The sequence below is a fragment of the Myxine glutinosa genome, chromosome 5, assembly GCF_964187855.1.
Source record: "Myxine glutinosa chromosome 5, kmMyxGlut1.1, whole genome shotgun sequence".
Taxonomy (NCBI): Eukaryota; Metazoa; Chordata; class Myxini; order Myxiniformes; family Myxinidae; genus Myxine; species Myxine glutinosa.
In genome coordinates, this window is record NC_136265.1 from 72,552,279 (window position 1) to 72,579,644 (window position 27,366).

General features: G+C 42.5%; 1 protein-coding gene across 1 annotated transcript in view; it reads right to left on the reverse strand.

The window, feature by feature from the left end:
* Nucleotides 1–27,366, reverse strand: part of LOC137427450 (fibrocystin-L-like) — a 186,226-nt gene that overhangs the window by 116,799 nt on the left and 42,061 nt on the right. Inside the window, exons 2-8 of the mRNA XM_068116962.2 lie at nt 21,284–21,369; nt 17,458–17,524; nt 8,195–8,280; nt 6,678–6,753; nt 6,450–6,532; nt 5,229–5,292; nt 1,688–1,776 (exon numbers count right to left, since the gene is read on the reverse strand). Coding sequence (XP_067973063.2) covers nt 1,688–1,776; nt 5,229–5,292; nt 6,450–6,532; nt 6,678–6,753; nt 8,195–8,280; nt 17,458–17,524; nt 21,284–21,344 — 526 coding nt within the window. The 5' untranslated portion in view covers nt 21,345–21,369. The remainder of the gene's footprint in view (nt 1–1,687; nt 1,777–5,228; nt 5,293–6,449; nt 6,533–6,677; nt 6,754–8,194; nt 8,281–17,457; nt 17,525–21,283; nt 21,370–27,366) is intronic.

Here is a 27,366-nt window from a genome sequence, read left to right on the forward strand (position 1 = left end):
AAGTGACCTTGACCTTTGACCTTGACCTTCAAAATTTTGTGTGCTGAAGGGTATCTCTATAGGACTCTGATATGCGAAGTTACAGGAGTTTCCAATAATAACTGTGGTAAATATGGTAACTGAAACTTGAAAATTTTACCTTTTGGTCAAAATTGAATGACCTTCAAAATGACCTTGAAGGTCAAGGCCGATCGACACCAAAAACTAATCAGCTGAGCGCCATACCACACCCTATATACCCACCAAGTTTGGAGATCATAAGATCAAAGTTACTCAAAAAATAAGGGTTTCGTTGACCTCCATGATTGACCCAATTGAATGACCTTCAAAATGACCTTGAAGGTCAAGGCCGATCGCCACCAAAAACTAATCAGCTGAGCGCCGGACCATATACTAGATTCCCATGAAGTTTGGAGACGATCCGATCAAAGTTACTCAAAAAATAAGGGTTTCGTTGACCTCCATGATTGACCGCAAAGTGACCTTGACCTTTGACCTTGACCTTCAAAATTTTGTGTGCTGAAGGGTATCTCTATAGGACTCTGATATGCGAAGTTACAGGAGTTTCCAATAATAACTGTGGTCTACAGAGTGATCTAAACGTGAAAAAAAAATGATTAACCACAAACAAAAAAACAAACAAACAAACAAACATACAAGCTGACTGATACATCTAGCAAAAACTTCGTTTTGGCAAGATAAAAAACAAACATACAAGCTGACTAATACATCTTGCAAAAACTTCGTTTTGGCAAGATAATAATCATGAAGTCTGATGAAAGGTAAAAATAAACCAATAATCATGAAGTCTGAGGAAAGGTAAAAATAAACCAATAATCATGAAGTCTGATGGAAGGTAAAAATAAACCAATAATCATGAAGTCTGAGGAAAGGTAAAAATAAACCAATAATCATGAAGTCTGATGAGAGGTAAAAATAAACCAATAATCATGAAGTCTGAGGAAAGGTAAAAATAAACCAATAATCATGAAGTCTGATGAGAGGTAAAAATAAACCAATAATCATGAAGTCTGATGAAAGGTAAAAATAAACCAATAATCATGAAGTCTGAGGAAAGGTAAAAATAAACCAATAATCATGAAGTCTGATGGAAGGTAAAAATAAACCAATAATCATGAAGTCTGAGGAAAGGTAAAAATAAACCAATAATCATGAAGTCTGATGAGAGGTAAAAATAAACCAATAATCATGAAGTCTGAGGAAAGGTAAAAATAAACCAATAATCATGAAGTCTGAGGAAAGGTAAAAATAAACCAATAATCATGAAGTCTGATGAAAGGTAAAAATAAACCAATAATCATGAAGTCTGATAAAAGGTAAAAATAAACCAATAATCATGAAGTCTGAGGAAAGGTAAAAATAAACCAATAATCATGAAGTCTGATGAGAGGTAAAAATAAACCAAAAATCATGAAGTCTGATGAAAGGTAAAAAAAAAATTTTTATGCCGTGAACAAACTTTAGTCACAATATAAAAAATATAATTTTTGCAAAGTTTGGTCACAATCCCATTGGCGGTTTCAGAGAGGAAGTTGCAAGTGTTTATGGACTGACGGACTGACGACGTGCCATCGCATAAGCTCCCTGGAACTATGAACTACATTCCAGGTGAGCTAAAATCAAACCAATAATCATAGAGTCTGATGAGACGTTAAAACACACGTACCTGCAGGGAATTGCAGCGGAAGTGCTGCGTTGATGAGAGCCGGATGTTTCAGAAAAATCTCCCAAGTGCAGGTGTGCACCCAATTAAGCCTAAAAACAACAATGTGCAGACACTTTCATGCTTAAAAAACAACAACCTAAAACCCACATCATATAAATATTATTTATAGCCATTTATTTACTATGTACCTAGGGGAAGTGCGACGTTGAATGGAAATTGAGAAAAGGTATAAAAAGTAGGGTAGGGAGTGTGGAATGAGTGAGATGAGGGGGTGGAAGAAAGTTTGAGGAAAAAGAGGATGGGACGATAAACACATGGAGCGAAAAATGTGGGGGAGGGGTGTAAAAATGGCCACCATATTGTCCACCGCTCCTTTCCTATTCCATCTCCAGGCCCTGTATGACGTCATCGCCGGCGCAGAAGGGGAGTACTCTGTTTGTTACTTGCAAAAGCAAAGATTTTTCAAGTATATCTGGTCAGTTGCGTTTGTTATTCTGTCTGTCTGTTACTTTAGTCAGGTTCACTATGTTTTTTCGTTCAAAATCATGGTAGATTAGCAAACCTATACATTTTTGGAAACGTTATTACATGGAAAATCTGAAAATCAATGTTTACATTTGCCAATTCCGACCAATTCGACCAATTCGACCAATTCCATTCGACCAATTCGACCATTCGACCAATCGCTTCGATCGACCATTCGACCAATTATTCGATCGATTCGATTCGATTCGATTCATCAAATTCGATTCGATCGACCATTCGACCAATTCGATTTGCCAATCAATTTGACCGACCTTTGCTTGTGTGGAACGGACTGTGAAAACGATGCGGACTATATTGTCGGATACGACACACAGGACAGTGATGACGAACTCTAAATGGCATATTCTGTAATCGTGTATGTTTGATGCCATTGACTGCCTGTGTATATTTTGTCATTTACTGCCTGTGTAGATGTGAAGTTATACTGACTGCATGTGTATATATGATTTTGCTGACTGCCTGTGTATGTTTGGTGATATGAATTATTGTGACACATTTTGATGTTATTAACTGCCTGTACAAAATGATAACATGTATTTGATTATGCAACTTATCGCGAATATAAAGACAGTATTTTGCAATTCAAAACCTTTGATTCGTGGCTTACCATTCCCCATAGCACTAATTTGATACTTTCATTGGATTCCTTGTCCCTGAAAATATAGGTTTAGTATATTTTAAAAGTTTTTAGGGTAATTAGAGGCAGAAATAGAACAAAATATGTATTTTACAGTGGCCATTTTGAAAATCCAAAATGGCCGCCATTCAGGTATCTCTCCAAATGTAAACATTGATTTTTAGTTTCCTTATGCTATAACCTTTCCAAAAATGTATAGGTTTGCTAATCTACCATGATTTTGAACGAAATATAATTTATTGACATAGTGAACCTGACTACTTGGCAAAAAAAATAAAATTTGGACAAGTATGTTGATCCCTCCGGTTTGTGTGTTTTTTTGTGTGTGCGTTTGTCTGTCCGCTCACCAAATGGTAGAGTTAGTGGTCCGATAGAATTCTATGTATTTTTGAGGTCAAAAGGTCAACATAGGCCAAAGGTCAACCACTTTTTTTCAATTTTCTAAAATCCTCAATTTTCATCCAATTAACTTGAAATTTGAAGAGGATTTTCATATCAGTTAACTTAATTCAACCACCAACTATTTTTGAGATCATCATAGGCCAAAAGGTCAACATAGGCCTAAGGTTCAAAACAATTTCAAATTTCTAAAATCCTCAATTTTCATCTGATTAACTTGAAAACTGAATAGGATTTGCATATCAGCTTATTGAAACCAACCACCAACTATTTTTGAGGTCAACATAGGCCAAATTTCTAAAATTGTCAATTTTCATCCGATTAACTTAAACTTTGAAGAGGCTTTGCATATCAGGTCACTGAATTCAACCACTAATTATTTTTGAGGTCTAAATGATGCTCTACTCATCTACTGAGTGCCATTCTACTTTGTTCTGTTTTGCCAAATGTCGCTCTGAGTGATTTTTCATCTGTCTGTTTGTCACTAGCCTACAGGTCACAATTCTAAACCGATCGTCATGAGACTTCAACAAGTTGTAGAGGTCGTCACACTTGAGAAACCTATTGATTTTGAGGTCAAAGGTCATCTGGAAGTCGAATTTCTAAAATCGCCATTTTTCATCCGATTGACTTGAAAATTGAACAGCATTTGCACATTGAGTCACTAAATTGGGAAATCAACTATTTTTGAAGTCAAAAGGTCAAAGGTCAACTCAAGATCAAACTTCCAAAATCATCAATTTTCATCTGAAAACCCATCAATATTTTCATCTGATTAACTTGAAAATTGAATAGCATTTGCAGATTTAGTCATTAAATTGGGAAACGAACTATTTTTGAGGTCAAAAGCTCATAGAGCAACTCAAGATCAAACTTCCAAAATCATCAATTTTTATCTGAAAACCCATCAATTTTCATCAGATTGACTAGAAAATTGAATAGCATTTGCATATCGAGTCACTAAATAGGGAAACCAACTATTTTTGAGGTCAAAATGTCAAAGGTCAATTCAAGGTCAAACTTCCAAAATCATCAATTTTCATCTGAAAACCCGTCAATTTTCATCTGATTGACTTGAAAATTTAACAGCATGTGCTAGTGCTTCACTGAATTGAGAAACAAAATATATTTGAGGTTAAAAGGTCAAAGGTCAACTCTAAGTCAAATTTCTAAAATCAATTTTCATCCTATTGACCCGAGCTTTGATCAAGATCGTCAATTTTAATATTGATGAAATGGACAATTTGCTGGATCAATGGCAACCTTTTTTGGGGGTAAGGGGAGTGGATTTTGCAAGTATTGTGCTCTGCATGACGTCGTCTTGTTTGTTTGTTCGTTTGTCCGGGCGATATCTCAGGCACCTTTTGAGTTAGGAAGCTGATATTTGGACAGAACAGTGACCAAGTGATGTGGCTATAAAGGTTATTTTTTAATTATTGGTTAATTGATCAATCAATTAATCGATTAATTATATTTATTTGATGAATTACTTCATTCATTAAATTTCAAATAGTTACAGATTTGGATGAAGCAGTAGTGGTTTAGGTATGTTATTAGGCAATTGATTAAGAAATTAATTATTTTACGATTATCATTTATTTATTTTTGATCAATTAATCAATCAAAATTAATTGATCAATTAATCAATCTATTTTTGTACACCGCTCCCTCCCAATTCCATCTCCATGTGCTGCACAACGGCATCACTGGGTACCGCCGAGGGCGCCCCGGCGATATCGAGTGCTGGAGGATATGTTAGTTAGTTATTTGGTAGGGGGGCGGTGTACTTTGAATGTATCTGTACTTGTTTTATTTCTTTTTTGAGGACAAAACCACTTTTCTCCATCTCCTTCATACAATATAGCCCCTGCCTTCCGCCCCTTTCCTGAAAAAACGTTTTTCATACATTCATCTGTTACAATATGTTTATGGTTAATATTGATGTTTCAAAAGACTCACAAGGGCTCATTGTCAAGACTTGTAATGCCAGAAGTTCTTTTCAAAAGGCAACTCTTCACCTTATCTGTCATGAGATAAGCCACAGTCAATCAAAACAAAACTACTCCTTGACGGCGACGTCACGTGCATTTTTTTTAAACTTGGTGCATAAAACAAAATTATAGTGGTCTTGCTTATAAAAAAAATTCATTATTAAGCAAGACCAGGTGTTCCTATTGCGCCTTTACATCTTGGTGTCAGAAGTGGGATAAGTCACAAGGCTCGCATCAAGATGGCGGAACTGGTAGCGCCAAGGATCATGAGAATTTCTAACAACAGTTTTTTCTTATAAGAGCATAACAAGTATTTTACTTGTTACGATCAACTCAAAAATATCATTTAAATGCTCTCTAAAGTAACAATTCCAAAAAAATAATGGAATAGATGTGGTTACATTTAAGTTTATCTATTGATCCAAACTTATGTTCAGCTCGGTTGTAGATAATACCAAGCTTAAAAGTAATTTGCAGCCAGTTTAAGAAAAGCCAAGATGCTGCAAGAAGTCTGTGGGGGGGGGGGGGGGGGGGGGGGTGGGAGGGTCATAAATAACAACTGAAGGTGTTTCCTCTTCAAAGAAACATCTTAAAATATTTTGGGAAGAGATCAACTTTTGAAAAATAACATATCATGCAAAATGGATTTTAATTCGACACTCTGAAGTCCGAAGCTCTCATGCCAGGTGGCAATAAGTCTGGCATCTCAAGGTTGTTTCTTTGATGTCAGGCGGCTTGGCCTGTCTTGGCAATTTCAAAGTCACACAACCACCTTCTCTAACATAAACAGCTGAACACTATATAAATGTTTTTTGTACAAGGACTCGGGGAGAAATGTATGCTGGTGACACGTAGTTCTGTATTTGTCCATTGTTTCTGAGTATCCGTGTATTTATGCTGTAATTAAAGTCATACCATGTTTTCTCCCTCTTCTGAGAGTAATAAATGCTTCATATTAAACCACGACAAATGGAAGACCATTAATGTTCTCTTCCACAGTATGTTCAACCTATCAACTCGAAGCACGGATAATTCACATGAGTCATTGAACGACACGGTTATGAATGGCTGAGGCCTGGTTACAGATAACTATTTTACATCTATTCATGTGCTTGATCACTTCATGCAAAAAAAACAACAACCCTACAACACAAAATGCCATTAATTATGGATTAATTACTTTCCTCACCACTGGGTATGTCAAGAAATGAAGTATAAGATGAACTTGTATAGTTCAAATTAAAACAGGTCCGCATTGGGTCTCGCAAGAGCCTGAAAAAGCCAAAGTTTACAAGAATTGGTCACAAAATTCGATAACAAGAATAACACTCATCACCTGAAACTTTTCCAGGGAAATTAAGGAAATAAAAAAATACAAAGTGACCAAAAGAATGAGGCAATTATTGAAGAAACCCACACTGGCGGGTCTGGAAGCTGTGGACATTTAGTGATGTCGTCGTCAAGGTAGCTCAAGAGGCTGTTGTAGAAGCAACCTGAAAACAGGAATACAGTAGGCTGTTAGTATTCATTGTTTTGGAATATCCTAAAAACTGTTCGAGTAATTATGTTAGGTACGATTGGTGCAGCAATCTCAGTATCTATAATAAGAAAAGGTGTGTGTGTGTGTGTGTGTGTGTGTGTGTCTCCTCCATAACTCCAAAACCATGAAACCTAGCAGCTCCAACCTTTGCATACATACTAAGGGAACTTCAAGGGATTGCCTGAATGAAAACTGTGTCTTTTGGGTGTGTTTTAGAAAATAATTTACGCTAACGGGCTTACCTTTGGTCAGCCTACATTCAGGTCGCACAGCTTGGGGATCTTAATTTCGCCATTTCGTTCACTTCTTTTTCTTTTTTCTTCTTCTTTTTTTCTTTCTTCCTCTTTTTTTCTTTCTTCTTCTTTTTTTCTTCTTCTTCTTCATTTTTCTTCTTCTTCCCCCCTCCCTTTCCCATGCGCTCTCTCCCCAAGCCCTCTCCCTCCCACAGATCTCCCAATGTCTGTTATCTGCTGTTGTACTTGTGTGCTTCCCTCTCTCTCCCCATCTTGTCTCCCGCTCCCTTTATTGTATTTTCTGTGTGTCGGGTTTTTTTTTGTGATTAATGTTAGCTCTTACACGAGCCTCGATCTTGTATCCCCAAAAAAAAAAAACTCAAATATGCCTTACCTCAGAACAGGTCGGTTTCTGTTAAATAAAGGTCCATATCTACAAATGGTAAAATCGCTGATCCTCATACCTATGAATCGCTGTATTCCTTTACACATCGCAATGCTTATAAATGCCAGTGTTCATGTTTTTGTTTAATTCCTGCAAGGATCGCGAATCTCTTCACCTGAACAAAATGTCAAAACTCTGGAATTTACCTCAGCAACAGTTCCGACTATTAAAAAAAGTGTTTGCTTGTCTAATTCGGACATTGTGGGACATTCCAGGGATCTCAACAGTTTTGTTGGAATGCTTAAGCTGCTTGGTGAGCGCAGCTTGGTAATGGAACACCCTGCTAGATGGAACACACCTGCTGCCTCCTCAGATTTTTATTTTATTTTTATTTTATTTTATTTTATTTTTTATTTTTTTGTATACTGAATCGAGGCTCGTGAAAGAGCTAACATTTATTTCACAAACAAAACAACCAGACAAACAAAATATACAAAAAGAGGGAGCGGAAGACAAGATGGGGAGAGAAGGGGAAGCACACAACCACAACATTTGAGAGCAGGGAGAAGTGTGGGAGGGAGAGGGCTTGGGGGGAGGAGGCGTGGGAAGGGGACGGGCGGTGCCTCATCTGCTAAAAATGTTATGCAATTTTGTTTTCCCCTTTTTGTGCCATCTGCTTTCATTATACGACCCGTCACTTCCACATCAATACATACATTAAAATTAAGATGTATTAATGAAAGTCCATTTTTGATGGAAACTCATGTTAAACTCACCTTCTCTCATTGTTATCGCAGACGTGGCGTCGCAGTTTTCTTTTGACCCACATAGCCAGGCGCACTCTGTCGCGCAGGTATTCTCACTGGAAAAGTGGAGTACCAAATCACGAGTGTTCAAATTAAACATCTGTGGTATTCATCATCTCTACTGTCATTAAAAAAGTATCCACAGGCAACCACAAATTCAGCAACCACTACTCCACCAGTTTTCCCCAGTGCATGATCATGCAGACCAAGTGAATTACATCTGCCCACTTATTGCCGAACATGGCCACTCAAGTCTGTACCAACTACTTCTCTGGAGCTGGTACCCTCCAGACTAGATCTTCTACCTGCTCATTAAATGTGTCTTTCCCCTGGTCTGAAAATCTGGTTTGTGGCGCGTACGCTGAAATTACATTCGCCATTACTTTCTTCATCACCAACTTGTACCCAATTCTCTTTACTTCTGTCTCTGTCTCTCCTTCAGTACATTTATCTTTCCCTGTTCCCAACAATAATACAATTTGGGGAATTCCCCTAATTCTTCGGTACTCTTCCCAGTCCTTTTTGTCTCTAGTACACTGTAGTACAGCCAAGATGTCAAGCCTTCTTATCCTGATGGTATTCACCAACCCTGTACCCTGGCCTGCCATTTTGCCATCCCTCCATGATTCCACTCTGATGCTCGTCGTCTCATTTTCCTCCAAAATCCTCTTCTTCCTTCAATATCTGCCAATATCCTTCAATATCTGCCTCTTCACCAATATCCTGGATCTCCTGGACTCAATGTCCTGCTCTGTACCCCAAATATTCCTACAGGTCGCACAAGATCTGCCAGCAACCCTCTTCTGGTGAAATTGCCAAAATCAAGATTCTCTGCTCACCTTCACTCTTTCATTCCTCTTTTCTCCTGCCTCTGGAACAAACTTCCTCACTATCTATAATCCCACTCCTCCCCCGAGGTCTTTAAAAAAGCTGTTCACCACCATCTCTTATCTTCCCCCATCCAAAACCTTCATCTTTTCTATCCCCGTTAATTTCACCCCAGATCCACTTTGTTGAAATACCAACTTCTTTCCTGGAAGTCCAGGCAGTGTCCATTTGTTTTATACCTCTCCCACACCCCCCCCCCCCCTCTTCCCATGCCTCCTCCCCCCAAGCCCTCTCCCTCCCACAGATCTCCCAATGTCCCTGTTCTCTACTGTTGTACTTGTGTGCTTCCCTCTCTCTCTCCCCCATCTTGTCTCCCGCTCCCTTTATTAGTCCCCTACCGGTGTACACCAGAGGGGACTATAGGTTTGCACTCCGTCCCTCCGTCTGTCCGTCCGTCACGCAAAGAACAGTTTTCCGGACTTTTTTTCTAAACTATTAATGCTAATGATTTCAAACTTGGCACATGGTTTCATCATGATAAGGTACAGATGAAATTCGAACTTCATGACGTTTCGATCATTTTTGACAAAGTTATGGCACTTTGAACTTTTGTAATTTCCCCAACAGTTTTCCGGACTATACTTTGGAGTGTGGTAAGACAAAGCTGTCAATATTCCTTGTTTTAACTCCAATTTACATTCTGTTTCCACTTTCAGTGAGAAGTATGGGTCTGTGCAACCATTCATAAGCTTTATTTGGTGCAAATTGGATAATTTGTAGCCGAGTTACCTCAGACCGTGAGTTGGTAATTATATAATTCACACATAGTGCAATACGTGCAGGCCGCTCCACGGAGCGACCTTGCAGGCTTATTTTAACTCCAATTTACATTCTATTTCCACTTTCAGTGAGAAGTAGGGGTCTGTGCAACCATTCGTAAACTTTAATTGGTGCAAATTGGATAATTTTTAGCCGAGTTACCTCAGACCGTGAGTTGGTAATTATATAATTTACACATAGTGCAATACGTGCAGGCCGCACCGCGGAGCGACCTTGCAGGCTTATTTTAACTCCAATTTATTCTGTTTCCACTTTCAGTGAGAAGTAGGGGTCTGTGCAACCATTCATAAACTTTATTTGGTGCAAATTGGATAATTTTTAGCCGAGTTACCTCAGACCGTGAGTTGGTAATTATATAATTCACACATAGTTGAATACGTGCAGGCTGCTCCACGGAGCGACCTTGCGGGCTTATTTTAACTCCAATTTACATTCTTTTTCCCCTTTTAGTGAGAAGTAGGGGTCTGTGCAACCATTCATGAACTTTATTGACAAAGTTTTGGCACTTTGAACTTTGGTAATTTCCCCAACAGTTTTCCAGACGACAGACTGCCGGTAGGGGACATGTATTGCAGCCCAATACTCAGAATGCTTGTTATATTTTTATGTGTCCGTTTGTTTTTATGTGATTAATGTTAGCTCTTACACGAGCCTCGATCTTGTTTCCATTAAAAAAAAATCACAGTCAATCCGACGGTGAGTGCCAGGTTCAGCTAATTAGCATCTGAGGATGCTGCCAGCCTGCTGGAAATGTGTCGAAATTTCACGACCTTCATCTATGGTGGCTACCGAAAGACGTTGGTCTACAGGTAACCTACCCACACCAATGGATTATTGGATTTTAGCTCTTGCAACCCAATCACCCACAGATGCAGCGTATAACGGATCTCGAAAGCTCAGGCATGGACTGCGTCATCTTCCAAAGCCGATGACACATCAGGAGTAGTTTACCATTCATCATGCGGAGCCTCTGAACAATTCTACATTGGTGAAAGTGGAAGAAATTAGAAACAAAGTCTAGAATTCCTAGATGAACATGATAGAGCAGTTCGGCATTTCCTGGAATCTGGCCACAAGTGTGACCTTGAATCTGACGCTGTCCGAGACGCGACGTCCAATAGACGACAGATTGATGCTCATGGCATATGAAGAGCCGAGAGGTTGGTCTGACTTGGAAGACTGTGGACATACCTACACAATACGCACCTCTGATACACATGGCAAAAACTGGATGGTGCAAGCAAACTGGATAAGGTCCCCAAACAAAAAGAGCACTTGGTCCCCAACACCACACCCACAAATGCACCACACCCAACGGAAACTCCACCGATCATGCAACCCTCACACCATCACGTGAACCACGGACCTAAAACCAGCGACGTTTGTGCCGCGGAAACAGAAAAACAACAAAAAAAACACACGCACACACACGCACAGACACACACACACAGACACACGCACAGACACACAGACACACAGACACACACACAGATGGACACACACAGACACACACCCACACACACAGACACACAAGCACAGACACACACACACACACACACACACACACACACACACACACCCATAGACACACACACAGACACAGACACACACACTTACACACACACACACACCCATAGACAAACACACACAGACACACACACACACCCACACACACACACACACACACACACACACACACACACACACACACACACAGACACACACACAGACACACAAGCACAGACACACACACACACATATAGACACACACACACACATACACACAAGCACACAGACATCCACAGACACACAGACGCACACCATTAGATCGTGGAAGTAATAAAAAGAGCAGAGCAGCCCATCAATGATGTCATTTGACATTCACTTCCTTGAGATTTGGTAAAATAAAAGCACACCTGCATTGACCTTGCACACCAGCACATGACCGGAAATGAGTGGTCGTACCGGGAATAAAAGCGGACACGTGCCGAGATGTGGGGTCTGTTGGCGTGAGGAAGCTCTCTGGGAAGAGATCGAAACGTTGCCTCCTGAGACTGGGTCTGCTCTTGTTTATTTATGATAAAATTTAGTCTCTGTCTGTCTGTTTGTCTGACCAGGATACATCCATTCGTTACTTATCCAATCTCAACCAAACTTGACAGGAGGACAAGCTACCTGATACACGATGAATAAATAACAATGCTAACCGAGCTATGCACCACAGAACACATTCTACGAAACAATGGGGTAAGCAGGCGAGGACTTCCCAATGGCTCCATGAGTGGTGTGCAGGGTGATGGTACAGCAAGGGAACAGGAAGGGTGCAGAGGCGATGCAGTTGAGGCAAGGGATTGTGAGATGGCGTCCACATTTCAAGAAAGCAGTCCTCCATATCCTGACGATGAAGCAGAGTGGAGATGAGTAGAGCCAGCGAGAGAGACAGAGAGTGTGAGACGAAGAGAACTAGCAAGACGAAGAGCGAAAGATAGAGATAGAGAATGATCATCTCTCCACAAGTTCCACTTCCATCTCTGTTCACAAAAGCAGGTCCAGCCCCAGCCCTCGTGGACTTTCCGCAGAGTACCTTTCCACAGAGCTTCTGCACGGCTGGTCCTCTGGCCTACTCTCTGTACTCTGGGACCGCCTTCACCTGCGGCGAGTCCCATCATTGGTTACCAGCTTATTGTAGGAGGTGCCACCCTTCAGGCTGTCCCACCTCATGGGTTAACCCCAATAAAAAGTATTTTTCCCCTCTTCTGGGCCCTACAGCATACTACATCACCATGGCTTGTCGTGCACCAACCAGGCAGATCATGATCGGTCCTATTGAAGCATGAAACGCTTCCATTGTGCCTTGTTGCCGAAAATCCTCACCTGACCCTGTCCTCTAACAAAACGAATTTACGCATACAACATTCTCCTAGCCATACTGTCTGTAAATTACATACTCTGCATCCTTAGCATCAATTGCAACAAGACCACAAAATCTGACAAGTCCCTGATACATGGCAATATAACCTACTCAAAAAAATAAAGAGATCATAATATCCTTATATACATATATCTCTGAGGTGAGTGTGACTGTGTGAGAAATCTCTGAGGGTATCCCAGAGACTCAATAGCTCAGTGGGCTGTCACCGCGTAAGTGATGAGGCTCGTGGGTTTGAGTCAGAATTTGTTCACACTAGCCCCACGCAGGAATTTACTTCCTGTTTATTATATATATATATATATATATATATTGTCCTGTCACAAGTGATTAAGGCCACTAGATGATGAATGGTCGAACGTTTTTACTCCCAAGGCGGCAGCCGAATTTTTGGCGGCATTTTTACACGTGTGTGAATGACGGGATACGAGACGTTTATCTGACAAAGCACACGGGTTTATTCCGAAACCACAAACAAGTAAACACAACAATGAATTGATAATCAAACAATTTAATATCAAAATAAAGCAAGACAAAATAAATGTTGAGGTAAACTAATTGAAATTCCTACTATGAGGATCCTCCATCAGACACAAAAACAGACAAGGGGAAAGACAATAAAAATAAAATGTTTCCTTTTTAGTGCCAGCACTCAGCTTTGGTCCCAATTGGTTATCTGCGAGGTTGGCAGCTGGAGGCGAGGCTTGGAGCTTGATATCTCTCCAGCGGGAACCCGGCACAAGATGGCGGCGGTGCCATGCTTGATGGCGCCACAAACGTGAGGTGAGCTGTGAAGACGGCCCTCTTTCTTTTTGGTCCCTCAAGGTTTTCTCTCCTCCTCCTCTTGGAAAACACAGCGTGGCCCTCAGCTCCCTGGTGAGACCAGCAGTCCCAAGCTCCTGGCGATTGCCACACAAAACGTTCTCCTCCGAGAGAACACAAAATGGCCAGCTTCTTGTCCAATAAGCCGAGATAGAGAGAGAGATAGAGATAGAGATAGAGATAGAGATAGAGATAGAGATAGAGATAGAGATAGAGAGAGAGAGAGAGAGAGAGAGAGAGAGAGAGAGAGAGAGAGAGAGAGACGCGGTCTCCTTCTTTATCTTGAGAGCCAATCACCAAACGTCCCTCCCAGTTCGCCCCACCCACAACCTCTGGGATAATCATGTCCCTCAGGGGCGTGGCCTGTTTCCTATTTGGTCCTTTAAAGGTGGGGTTTAGTCCAATCGGCTCTACTTGGCTTTTGTTGGTGGTTGTTGTTGTTGTTTAAAGGAGTAATTTTTGCAGCAAAATGTAAGGGAAAATTACAGAAGGAAAATCACGCACTGGGGAAAACTAATCTTAATCCCTACCGATAATTAGCAAAACACCCACCCGTGTGGTGTACACATAAACAACCTTGAGCTACAGTTTCCCTACTTAAGTACATCGAGATTTCTCCTATGCGTCCATGGTCCAGGCTATAATTATACAATCCTACCTTCCCTAAGGTATCCTTTCACCTACCCCATAAACATAACAATGTATATGGTAACGAACGCAGTTTCCCGAACACACTACGAGATAGACCCTGACCCTAAATGCAGGATGCCGAATGGAGGTGTTCTGCACATTTGGTGCGATGTGCTTAATAATTAAATATAACAGGCTATGCAGCGAGTTTGGCACACACATTCAGTCTTCAGGAGAATTTCGTTACGCTGCAGGGCGATTCCATGGCTCAAAATCCACAGCAATGCTTTTTATCAAAACAGGTTTAATGAACAACAATAACTAGTAATAGGCGTCCACAACCATCCTTGACCATGTTGTGGAACATCGGTCTAGGCCCTCACTTTTTTTCCCCCGCCATTACTTTTCAAACTTTATTTGCTTTTAAATTCGTTTTGCTCTGCAATTACACTACCGGTCAAAAGTTTTAGAACACCTCAATTTTTCCAGTTTTTATTGAAATTTACGCAGTTTAATGTCTTAATGCACTCTGAAATTAAGCATAGAACAAATAAACAATAGAATCATTTTGTTTAACAAAATTTAATTTAAATTTTTGACTCAGCAAAGTAGCCACCTTTTTCAGATATAACCGCCGAACACACTCGTGGCATTCTTTCTACAATGGAAATCAAATATTGTTCGGGAAGTTCTTCCCAACACGGTTGCACTTGTAGGTTGCTTTGCTTTCACCCTTCTGTCCAGTTCATCCCAAACCAGCTCGATGGGGTTTAAGTCTGGAGACTGTGCTGGCCATTCCATGATTTGAAGCCTACCGTCTTGTTCTTTTCCTCGAAGGTAGTTTTGACATTGCCTGGAGGTGTGTTTCAGGTCATTATCTTGCTGTAGGATGAACCCCTGACCAACTAGGCGTATACCAGAGGGTAGGGTATGGCATGGCACTGCAAAATACTGTGGTAGACCTTTTGGTTCAGGGTGCCAGTCACTCTGTGCAAGTCGCCGACACTGGATCCAGCAAAAGAGCCCCAGACCATCACGCTTCCTCCTCCATGTTTGACAGTTGGTGTCACACACTGAGGAACCATCCTTTCGCCTACTCAACGGCATACAAAAACCCTGCGTGATGAACCAAAGATTTCAAATTTTGATTCATCGGTCCATAAGACCTTCTTCCAGTCTTCAGTAGTCCACTGGCGGTGCTTCATGGCCCAGGCAAGCCTCTTTTTCTTAGTTTGCCATCATAGCAATGGCTTTCTTACTGCCACTCGACCTGTCAAACCTGCAGCTCGAAGTCTTCTCTTCACAGTTGAAACTGAGACTTGCTTACTTCGACCAGTGTTAAGCTGTGCTTGAAGCTGTTGTCCTCTGATCCGCCGATCACGCAAGCTGTTGACTCTCAGAAACTTGTCTTCTGATTCTGTTGTGGCTTTGGGTCTGCCAGACCTCTTCCTGTCAGAGTTTCCTCCAGTTTCCAATATAATACTTCCTGCAGTGCAATATTGTCCAAATAATGCTTCAGAGGGTGTAATAACAGTTTGTTCCAATGCTGCTTTTATACAGACAGGAGGTTTGTAAACAAGTAATCAGCAGAGGTTGGGACACCTGTAGGAATTGTTTACATCAACTTTCAAGGCTTAATTTACTTACATTGCTGCAGAACAGCTGTAAGTTGTTAACTCATAACTTGTTCCCTGAAGAAGGCCTTTTTTTTTTACAATATAACTGTGCAATTTACATTATTTTCCCGTTTTTGCTTACCGAAACTTCTTTTTTTTTTAACTCGAGCAGTTTCCTGCTTACCTTTGTACCATTTCAGGTTATTCACTGGACTTCAATTGCGTAAATTTCAATAAAAACTGGAAAAATTGAGGCGTTCTAAAACTTTTGACCGGTAGTGTAGTTTTTCTTTTTCTTCGAGCGATTGACACTAAACTTTCAACGTGGGAGCGCCAACCCATGGGGAATTCTTTTTACAAAGTTATATGATGATTAGAATGAAAATGCGGCATGCGCTCCAAAAACTGCTCTTTAATGCAAAAACTGCTCTTTAAACGTATCAGGAATTAAATGCTATCGACCGAACTCACTTTGCTCGGCCTCAGCCGAATAAGGATGGGAAATGCGGTAAATTAATGAAACGGAAAGAAAGGGGGAGGGGGAGAGGAAACCCCATCAGCACAATGTGCTTATCCTGGAATCCTAGGCGAAGACTGACGGAGACACCTAGACAAAAACTTTGACAATGCAACTTTGCAAAAAAAAATTGTGTTTCAGGAAATCTCGATGAACTTAAGTAGGGAAACGGTAGCTCAAGGTTGTTTCAAGTCATCAGCAGGCCAAACTACATCGAAGATTGTGAAATGGATCTCAGGAACAAACCAAGCAATGCATAAATCAGAGATAAACTTCCGGCATATTTATCATTTGATCTAAACAACTTCCTGTACCATAAAAATGGGGGGGAATAGGGACAGCAAGGTGAATAGGGACACAAACTGAAAAAAGGTTCGGAAACTTTCTTTGCTGAAAATTGATAACCATACTGATTTGTTGATATTTGGGTTGAAAGTGTTCTCTTGTTTTTTTAAAGAGCAACTTATAGTCCCTATTAACCCCATATATGGGTTAAATAGGAATAAATAGGATTTTTATGGCTGTCCCTATTCACCCCGTTTTACGGGTGAATAGGCACAGTCACTAATACAAAAAAATAATAAATCAAGAAACAATCCTGAGTTTCCAACTTATTGCTAAATTGATAGCTCAGATGGATGCACACAATATGCACCCATAATATAAACCACGGTGCCAATTAAAAAAAATATGGGATAAAAAGTTTTTCCAAACTGTCCCTACTTCTTGATTTTTTTTTTTTTGTATTAGTGACTGTCCCTATTCATCCGTAAAACGGGGTGAATAGGGACAGCCATAAAAATCCTATTTATTCCTATTTAACCCATATATGGGGTTAATAGGGACTATAAGTTGCTTTTTAAAAAAACAAGAGAACACTTTCAACCCAAATATCAACAAATCAGTATGGTTATCAATTTTCAGCGAAGAAAGTTTCCGAACTTTTTTTCAGTTTGTGTCCCTATTCACCCCATTTTACGGTACTTACACCTTCAAATCAAATCTAAGTTGCACAACTTTTGATCTCTTCGCCCACCTGTTGTGGACTCACCTTACATACACGGGAATCAACGGACACTTGGAGAGGCAGATGTCGTTGCATTCGTCACAAGTCAATCCTGAGGAGGAATTCAAATCAGATTAGAACAGCAAATGGCACGTCATGTAAAACTCGTATACGAGAAGTTCCGACAACCCTTTCGACTCAATTCAATCCATCTTACAAGTTTCTTGATCTACAGTGCATTCAGAAAGTATTCAGACCTTCAATGCAGCAGAGATTTTTTCGTAGGCTTCCTCAGATCTGTGCCTCGACACAATCCTGTCTCTGAGCTCTGCAGACAGTTCCTTCGACCTCATGGCTTGGTTTTTGCTCTGATATGCATCGTCAGCTGTGAGACCTCATATAGACAGGTGTGTGCCTTTCCAAATCATGTCCAATCAATTGAATTTCCCACAGGTGGACTCCAATCAAGGTGTGGAAACGTCTCAAAGATGATCAAGAGAAATGGGAGGCACCTGAGCTAAATTTAAAGTGTCATAACAAAGGGTATGAATACTTATGTCAATGTGATATTTCAGTTTTCTTTTTAATAAATTTGCAAAACTTTCTAAAATCCTGTTTTCTCTTTGTCATTATGGGGTATTGAGTGCAGATTGATGAGGGAAAAAATGAATTTAAACGATTTCAGCATAAGGTTGAAACATAACAAAATGTGAAAAAAGTGAAGGGGTCTGAATACTTTCTGAATGCACTGTATATCCATGGACAACCACTGAATGAAATTCAGTTGTTGAATTTCTAGGCCTCATCATCAGCAATCACCTCTCATTTTGAGTGTCCTTTTAGCAAAACTGGCCTCTAAAGCTCCTGACAGGTCCCTAAAGCTCCTGACAGGAGCTAAAGCTAGCTCCTGACAGGTCACCTTGCATCATTTGAAGTCATCCCTTGTTAAATCAGTATGGTACTCACAGCGTACAAGGCCTTCATCCATTGCTGAATAGGGTACTACTCTCCCTTATCAGCTTGTGCACCAGCATCACACCTGTCGCTCCTGGAACGTGTGGAATCTAAAACTCTCAACACAATTGGCATCTCCCAAGATGAAGTTGAAGCTGAAGTCCTCTTGCCCTCACATTGCAGACTGGCTCTATTTCTTGAATAACCTCTCATCCGGTCTTCATTCCTCTGCACTCTCAGCACTTTAATGTTCCACAGCACCTTCAGGGTGTTCGCGCCCTTCCAGTATCCTCCATTTTTTGTATAAAGTGTCAAGACTCGTGGAGGAGGGAAACACAGAATGGGATGGCGATGAATAGCTATCTTGAAGTCCTGGAGAGAAGAATGTGATTGAACAGACTGAGGAAGTTGGTTCCACAGGTGAGGAAAAATAGGAACGAATGAGTGGACCTGGGAAGGGGGAGCACAGGAAAGGCAGACGGTGCAAGACCAGAAAGGAGGAGGCAGTAGAAATAGAGACCACCGACCTGTCTGCAATGTGAAAGTGATAGGCCCAAAGAATCAGCTTCATTGCGGGAGATTCCGATGAGAAGGTTGTCGTTTCTGCAGCGTCAAGCTTAGCAAGGTGTGAGGCAGGGTCGCCGGCTCCAAGGGGAGAGCAGTACTCCATAAATCTGCGGATGATGGACTTGTAGAGGTGTGCCAAGAAAGGACTGTGCACAATCAGAGGATGTCCAGTCGGCGACTGACTTTGAAGGCCAACTTAGAAACGTGATTTGCCCAAGAATGATAATGGCTGATAGTGAGATCCAAAGGATTAAGTGACTGAAGTTCAAGAGGATTGTTAAGGAAGTAGATGGAAGAATTCGCCAAACGGTCTTTTCGGAGACACAGACTGACAGTGCGATATTTGTCAGGATTGAAAGACATAATCCAAATGTTTGACGAGCTCGTCATGTTATCAAGGTCTGCAGAGGGAAGTGGTTGCTGCCTGCTCTCTGCTCCTCTGAAGGATGAGGGGTGTCGCAGCAGAGGCCAGAGTCATCAGCAAAGAGATAGAGGATTTTCCAGAGAGTCCGAAATATCGTTAATGAAGGTTCTTGAGAGCACTCCAGCCTTGAGAGGGAGAGGAGATGAGAGGATCCCGTTCGGTTCAACATGTTGGCTACGAGAATAGAGGAAGTCAGTGAGCCACATGTGGAGGCGGCTTCTGATGCCATAGGTCGAGATTTTGTCGAGCAAGGCAGGGTGTCAGACTGCATCAAATGATCGGGATATGTCTCGAGAGATTACCCTAATCTCATGTTTGATGACATCGGGGGCTTTCATCAAGTGTTGGGAAAGCAGAAGCAGCAAATCAAGGGTAGAGTGACCAGGTCTTCATCTGAAATGATGGTCTGAGATCAGACTGTTGGAGAAAAGGAAGGATGTGATGTCGACTGAGATTATTGATACTAAGGAGCCAGGGATGTCCTGTGGGAGGAAGGATTCTGTTACGCAGATTATGTTTGGTTTATCAGCAGCGGCCTGGATTGAGAGATCTGTCAGGTTGGAGTGGAAACGTTTGATGTTTGAGGTCCACACATTTCGGGACAGAGGAGAAAGTACTGTTGGCAGGGTGCAGGGATATGGAGAGGGGTGAAGGAGCTTCGAGACGCAGTGGGGCAAGGGATAAGTTGAGAAAAGGTGGGGCAGAGGGGAAGCTGGGAGGGGACAGGGCGATAAGGAATTTGAAGGAAGCAGGGTGAGGACGGAAGCTGAGGGAGCGGGGTGAGGCCGGCCGCAAGCTGAGAGGGAGTGGGGTGAGGCTGCAAGCTGAGAGGTAGCGGGGTGAGGCTGCAAGCTGAGAGGGAGCGGGGTGAGGCTGCAAGCTGAGAGGGAGCGGGGTGATGTTGCAAGCTGAGAGGGAGCGGGGTGAGGCTGCATGCTGAGAGGGAGCGGGGTGATGGTGCAAGCTGAGAGGGAGCGGGGTGAGGCCGGCCGCAAGCTGAGAGGGAGTGGGGTGATGGTGTAAGCTGAGAGGGAGCGGGGTGAGGCCTCAAGCTGAGAGGGAGCGGGGTGAGGCTGCAATTTGAGAGAGAGCGGGGTGAGGCCTCAAGCTGAGAGGGATTGGGGTGAGGCCGCAAGCTGAGAGGGAACGGGGTGAGGCTGCAAGCTGAGAGGGATTGGCGTGTGGCCGCAAGCTGAGAGGGAGGGAGTGAGGCCTTAGGCTGAGAGGGAACGGGGTGAGGCTGCAAGCTGAGAGGGAGCGGGGTGAGGCCGGTTGCAAGCTGAGAGGGAGCGGGGTGAGGCTGCAAGCTGAGAGGGAGCGGGGTGAGGCTGCAAGCTGAGAGGCGGCAGGGGAGGTGGGAAGCTGAGAGAGGTTGGGGCAAAGGGGAATTTGGGAGAAGGTGGGCCGAAAAGGAACATGAGAGGAGGAACATTGCAAGTGCCAACATCCAATGCGCTCAGACCCAGAACCGGAAGTCCTCTTGGGTAAACTTCCAAAATCGAGGCCTACCGCACAACTCACCTCTTGCTCCCATTTGCAGAACAACCTTCCGGAGGTGGTTCAATCCGACGGCATTTGTGGAACCACCTTCGCACTCTTCTCTCTACGGCTTCCATTTGATGGTACTCCGCCATCATCCTCAATTACACGCAATCCTTTGTACCTCCATTGACCCTAGCCAACCCAAACCTCTTACTTGTAGGTTACTGTCCTCTCCCTTTTCCTTTTTGTTCATCCACCTGTTGCCGCACTGCCCCATTGTCAGTACGTTGACATTTTTGCAGTCGATCATCTTACTCTTCCAAGAGCCTAGATTTTGTACACAAAATAAAATGCAGCAGGAGATTAAAGGAAAAAAACATCAAATAATTCAGGAATGAGCAGTGTGAGAGAAAAGGAATGAGCTTTCAATTTAACCATACGTACTTTGGATATGCGACACAAAGCACAGCGCCAGCAGAACAGTAGAAATCCTTGAACATTCCATTTTATTCCTTTGTTCATGCCCAAGCCTTGGGAAATGAGAACAGAGCATTGGAATATGATTAAATACAGTTATTGGGCCTAAAATTGGTATCATAATGAAATTTAGCTTCCAAGTATCTGTTTCTGGTGTTTGTACCCATCGAATCAAATTACATCCACATCGCCAATGTCTAGAGGACTCCGTTCTTCCCACCTGAGAAGCTAGAGAAAGTTCTGCCTGGCCTTGACTCTGCTTCGGCGATGGGCTCAAATGGTATATGTTTCTGGTGTTTGTTCCCCCTCCATCCCCTCCCTTACCTCAAACTGCTACACAGTTGACACCGCACGTGAAAAAGCTGAATGCCTCAACTCTGTGTTTGCCTCAAAATCTTGTGTCCCAAACCCATCTCTCTCTGTATCCACCGTACCCAGTCGTACCCAGCTGCTCCTGGACTCTGTGTCCTTCTCTCCTGACAAGGTGAAGTTTCTGTAAAACCTCGACTCTGATTCTGCAACTGGACCAGACGGCATCAACCCACGGGTCCTAAAATCCTGCTCTGCCGCTCTATCTCACCCTCTCTCTGTTCTTTTCACCCTCTCTTTTGCTCAAGGTCATCTGCCAGCATCTTAGAAATCAGCCAACATTACCGCTTTACACAAAAAGGTGCAAAAACAGATCCTTGCAACTACAGACCAATCAGCCTGCTTCCAATTATCAGAAAGGTCATGGAATCGATCATCACTTCTGACATCAAATCCTTCCTCTTCTCCAATGGCTTGATCTCTGACCATCAATTTGGTTTCAGACCTGGTCATTCTACTCTGGACATGTTGCTTCTGCTGCCTCAACAATGGATGGAGGTCCTCAATGCCAAACAGGAAATCAGAGCTGTCTCCCTTGACATATCACGTGCCTTCGATACGGTCTGGCACCCAGCTCTGCTCACCAAACTCTCCTACTATGGTAACCATGGAAATCTCCACGCATGGCTTGCAGACTTCCTCACCGGTCGCAGTGAACGTGTGGCCCTGAATGGAATTCTCCCATCTCCCCTTCCTGTTCAGGCTGGAGTTCCTCAAGGCAGTGTTCTAGGCCCTGTGCTGTTTCCTGTCTTCATTAATGATCTCTTCCACCCCCTAGAAAATTCTCTCTATCTCTTGCTGATGACTCCACTCTCTGACACTCCATATCCCAACCCTCAGATGGGCAGGCAGCAGCCTCTTCACTCTCTGCAGACCTGGACAATATCACAAACTTGTGAAACAAGTGGAACATGTCTTTCAATCCTGACAAATCTCACACTCTCTCTTTGTCTCCCCAAAAAGACCGACTGGACAACCCTCCCATATACTTTCTGAACAATCCTCTCCAAGAAGTTCTGTCGCTCAAGCTTTTGGGTGTCACAATCTGCCATGATCTTTCCTGGGAAAACCACATTTCCAAGCTGGCCTCCAAAGCCAGTCGCCGACTGGGCATCCTCCGTCGTGCGAAGTCCTTCCTTGGTACACCTGAGCTCCTCACCACATACAAGGCTTTTATCCGCAGCTCAATGGAATACTGCTCTCCCCTCTGGGCTGGTGCTCCTGCCTCACACCTAGCTCGTCTTCACGCTGTTGAAACCAAAGCTTTCAGAATCATTGGAATCTCCTGCGATGAAGCTAACTTCAAGGGCCTTTCACTCACTCACCACAGGCAGGTTGGTGTCTTTCTGTCTTCTACGGACTCCTCTCCGGCCTTGCTCCCCCTGCTCTGTCTGTGCTCTGCCCCCCAAATATTCCTGCATGACACACAAGATCTGCCAGCAACCCTCTTCTGGTGAAACTGCCAAAATCAAGCCTCTCTGCTCACCTTCACTCCTTCATTCCTCTTTTCTCCCACCTCTGGAACAAGCTCCCACACTCTCTTCAATCCCACTCCACCCTCCAGGTCTTTAAAACAGCTGTTCACCACCATCTCTTATCTTCCCCCATCCAAAACCTTGATATTTTCTACCCCCGTTAAAACACTCCAAATCCGCCTCTTTCAATCCCCAACTTCCTTCCTGAAATGACTCGTAGTGAAATTCCTGGTAGTGTTCATTTGCTTTATACCGTGTACCCCTCCCTCCTCCACATCCCTTCCACAGATCTACCGACGTCCTTGTTCTCTAGTGTTGTTGTGCTTGTGTGCTTCCCTCTCTCTCCCCCTCTTTTCTCCCACCCCCTTCATTGTATGTTTTATGTGTCTGTGCATGTTTTCATGTTCAATGTGTTAACTCTTACATGAGCCTCGATTCTGTATCCAAAAAAAATAAAAATTAGCCAATGTTCCAAAAAAACCCAAAAGACCTAGAAGACACAAAAGTCCCCAAGGACCCAAAATTCCTTGAGGACCTAAAAGACCCAGATAACCCAAAAGTCCCTGAGAACCTAAAAGTCCCTGAGAACCTAAAAGTCCCTGAAGACCCAAAAGACCCAGATGAAACAAAAGCCCTGAGGACCCAAAAGACTCTGAAGACCCCAAAGACCGAAACGACCCAGAAGACCCCGATGACCCAAACGTCCCTGATGACCCAATAGACTCAGTAGACCCAGAAGACGCAAAAGTTCCCGACGACCCGAAAGAGCCAAAAGTCCCCGAGCACCCAAAAGACCCCCAGAGTCCGGCAGGTAGATATGCTGCAAGGCAGTGAAGACCAATGAAAATTTGGTCCAATGGACCTAGTAGGCCATCAAAAAAAATGCAAAGACTGCTTTTGTTATGAATATTCAGTCAAATATAGCGAATATGGTGGCCATCTTGTATTTTGGCATTTTAATGGACTTATGGGTACATTTCAAGAGGGCTCCTAGGATTATATTCACTATTATACCCTGAGGAAGCTTCCTACCAAGTTTGGTGCTTTTAGCCGCCAAGTAACGATAACCTTAAAAACAAAGGGGAAATACCCCTGGCGCTCACCTGGTAGAATAAATAGTATACTGCACTGACTAAAGGTATTTTAAACCAATTTCAATGGTTGCTGGAAGACGGGACAGCATGTAGAATCATACTAACATAATCATAAGACTTTAAACAAACAAACAAAAAAATACCTACTTTGCCCCCCCCCCCCCCACCACCCCCTCCCATATACCTTCTCAGACCACAAAAATTTTAATGCCTTGAACAGACTCTGGTACATCACGGGTAATGAAGCTTGTGGTCAAGTACCATCGAAATAGTGTGTGTAGTTTCAGAGGAAAAAGCAAATTCCTATTTTGGGGGGTCAAACCTGGATCCACTTTGACCCCGATAAACCTCCTTAGAACCCGATTTTTTAAATGCCGTGAACAACCTTTAGTCACAACACAATAAATATAATTTGTGCCAAGTTTGGTCACAATCCCTTCAGCGGTTTCGGAGAGGAAGTTGCAAGTGTTTACGGACTGACGGACGAACGACACCATCGCATAAGCTCCCCAGAACTATATTCCAGGTGAGCTAAAAATGAGGCCAAGCCACCCTACAATGATCCGTTCGGTGTTCCTGCTCTTCCATGAGCCTTGACTCTGTTTAAAAAAAAAAAAAAAACACTTAATGACAGTAAACAACGAAGAAAACCACATAAAGCACAAAGGTGTGGAGATGGTGGCTTAGACACGAGCATTTTGGGAGGAGAGATTAATGGAGCTTCAGTAAACAAATTGACACTGCTTGTCACACTTATTAGTTATTACACAGGTACGCTTCTGCTGGACATGCACTATATTGAACCGTGTAATCTTGAGCTGGCAGGATGATGTAGTCTAGCCTGGGTTCCAGTCTCGGCCCAGATATAAACTGTCAAAAATATATAAACAAATGCTGAGCGTCAAGCAAGGAAGCAGCACGGACCATTTTTCAAGTCTTCGATAAGAGGTTCAACTTGAAACACCGACATCCCAGGCTCAGAGCGGATTCTCCAAACATTACACGTCACCGGGTCTACTTATTATGTATGGGGGTGGTGTTGGCCGATTCAATATTAAAATACAGTACAAGGTAACTGCGACAAAGGGAAAGACCATTTGGCTCTTCATATGTGCCTGATAACCACATCCCATGCTTTATCGATATCCTTAACCCTATTTCAAGAACCGAATCAATCAGGTTTGTGTTCTTCAACACTCCGTCTCCGCACTATTTACTTGTCTTTCCACCACATTACTGTGTATCTATTTGCAGGCAATCAACATTTGTTGTAATGGAAATAGCTTAGCAAGAATCAAAAAACCAAAAACCAAACAACGCGAAACCTCCCAAAAGTGCACTCCGAAGTATGTTTCTCCGAGCTCGAGCAACATTACGAGAGCAGAACATGATAAGGTCACAAAGTTGTGTAAACCGACTCCTTCATCGTGCGTGCGGACGGTATTTGTCGGAGCGTTATCTTACACACACAAGCAGAAAGATCAACCGCAACATTGCAATACTAGACTGTCTTCATGAAACTCTACCCGCCATCTCTTCTTCCTCTGCACCCAATCATAATATACGATCGAGATATTTCAACCAGAACTAGAAGGAAGAATTTTAACATAATTTCCCCACTGGTGATAAACACAATTGATCATCATGATCATCATAACATTGTTATTCCTCAATCATTCAGATGCAACATTTTGGCTGCTGGGTGAATCGTTTGTGGGACTGTTGCTATGCAAAACACACATCTATACGAGAAAAAAGCCGTTTGTCTGTGCGAAGGTCTGTGTGTCGCCCTTTTGCTTAGAGATGGCTGAAAGGATTGTCGTCAAACTTTCAGAGGTTCATCAGTGAGTGTCGGGTAGTGTTTCGGCAAAAAATGAAAATGTTGAAAAAAAAGTTTCACTTTTGCATTAAAAAAAATCGCTCTAAGAGTACCTGAGCCGTTGTAACTAGGTGAAAGGTAATATTAAATGATCCCCGTGTGTGTGTGTGTGTGTGTGTGTGTGTGTGTGTGTGTGTGTGTGTGTGTGTAATATGTTCCTAAGTGAGTGTTTTAGGTTATAGGAAGTGTTTTAGGCACCCACAATTATTTTTTTTACATTTTCTTCAAATTACCAACAGGATTAGAACATCACCGGGCAACGCTGGGTACTCCTGCTAGTGTAATATACAGTCGTGGCCAAAAATATTTGCACCTTTGCACTTTTTTCAAATAACTCACATTTTCTCTAAAAATAAGTGGAAATTGACAAAAAGTATTTGGTCTGCACAATTTTTATTTCACTGTTCATATTACAGAACCTTTGTTTTTGATTCAGAACCTAATATATCCTTTTAAATCAGAAAATAAAAACAAATGGCACTGACAAAATTATTGACACCCGAGATTTAATATTTGATAGGGCAGCCTTTGGACAAAATAACTGCAGGTCAAGCGCTTCCTATAACCATGAATGAGCTTCCTTCACCTCTTTACTGACAGTTTGGCCCAATGGCCCATACTCTTCTTGTGCAAACTGCTCCAGTTCTTCCAGATTTGAAGGGTGCCTTCACCCAACTGCTGTTTTCAGATCTCCCCACAGGTGTTCAATGGGATTTAGATCTGGACTCATTGCTGGCCACTTCGGAACAGCCCAGCGTTTCATCTTGAACCATTCCTGGGTGTTTTCTGAAGTGTGTTTGGGGTCATTGTCCTGCTGCAAGACCCATGACCTTTGACAGAGACACAGCTTTCTGACACTGGGTTGAACATTGTGTTCCAAAATGCCTTGGGCTTCTCCTGATTTTATGATGCCAAGCACACATTCAAGGCACCCTGTGCCAGAGGCAGCACAGCAACCCCAAAACATCACTGAACCTCCTCAATGTTTGACTGTAGGGAAGGTGATCTTTTCTTTGAAGGCTTCATTTTGTTTTCTGTAAACATAGAGATGATGTGCTTTACCATAAAGTTCTAATTTGGTCTCATCTATCCACAGGACATTCTTCCAGGAGGATTTTGGCTTGTGCAGGTGTGTTTTGGAAAACTCCAGTCGGGCTTTCTTTTGTCTCTTTCTCAGCAGTGCGGCCCTCCTGGGTCTCCTACCATAGAACCCCCTTTAATTGAGTTGGCGAC